Here is a 984-nt window from a genome sequence, read left to right as displayed (position 1 = left end):
ACGATACCCACGCAGCTGACGATCACGGAATGTGGCGCCTTGACTTGGTAGCTCCTGGCACGTCCTTCTCCCTTTCCTCTTCTCGTTCCTTCACCCTCCTTAGTCTACTTTCCGATCTCCTCCTTCGCTCAATCGACCATTCTCGAGCTGCCTTTAGAAACCTCTCTCGAGACTCACTCGACCGTTCAATGCGTCGGTTCCTAGACCCAGATCGACCCCTACCCCTGGCCGTGCGCGACCTCCTACGAGATCTAGACCTCCTATAGCGACTAGATTCAACGTCATCACGTCTTCGCCACGACGATGGTGGGGGAGACCTCCTCCTGCGAGGCCTCGAGTGATACCTCCGTCTGCTGCTGCTGCCCGACCGCCTACTACGACGAGATCGACTCCGCGGACGACGACGCCGGCTACGATCCTCGCGAGACCTAGATCTGGATCGTCGCTTCCTATCCCAACTCCTAGAGCTCCTCCTCGATTCAGAACGGCTACTGCTACTGCTAGCATCAGAATCCGACTCAGCGTCATCAGCCTGTTGCTCCTGTGCTGCGTCCTCCAGTCGTTTACACTCCTCAGGGTTCGATAAGCACCACTGGTAGTAGTCGTGGCCAAGCCCTTTGAAAAGGAAGGTATACTGCTTATCTCCACGGCGTTTAGTTTGTAACCATTCAGCGAACTGTGCTCCATTACGTATAACTCCCAGCGCTGTATTACGAATGAGCTGAACATGATTAGGCTCGAGACCATCCGCGGGTGGAGGCTCCTGCTCCTCATGTTCCTGCTCTTCTAAAGCGGCCGCCAGAGTCGCTGCTGCTGCTGCTGCCTGTGTGGCGTCGGAGCTGGAGGATGTCATTATGTCTTGTCTCAGCACCGACACTCTTAGAGACGAGTACGAGCCGAAAACCAAATAATAACAGACCAGGGATAATCAAACACGTGCAACGAGCCGTCCCCCGATCACACCCGGTGAAAAGTCGAAGGACG

The 984-nt window shown here is 55.4% G+C and overlaps 1 protein-coding gene across 1 annotated transcript; it reads right to left on the bottom strand.

Moving 5' to 3' along the window:
• Window positions 1-498: 498 nt before the first annotated feature.
• Pmar_PMAR027805 (hypothetical protein) lies at window positions 499-853 on the bottom strand (the record flags this gene model as incomplete). The annotated part of the gene is made up of 1 exon (XM_002774250.1): window positions 499-853. A coding segment is annotated over one exon (355 nt), but the record flags the coding sequence as incomplete, so codon positions are not given.
• Window positions 854-984: the final 131 nt, after the last annotated feature.

The sequence above is a fragment of the Perkinsus marinus genome (genome assembly GCF_000006405.1).
Source record: "Perkinsus marinus ATCC 50983 genomic scaffold scf_1104296958624, whole genome shotgun sequence".
NCBI lineage: Eukaryota > Perkinsozoa > Perkinsida > Perkinsidae > Perkinsus > Perkinsus marinus.
The sequence above is the reverse complement of the archived record's forward strand: the minus strand, read 5'-3'. Positions and strand labels throughout refer to the sequence as shown.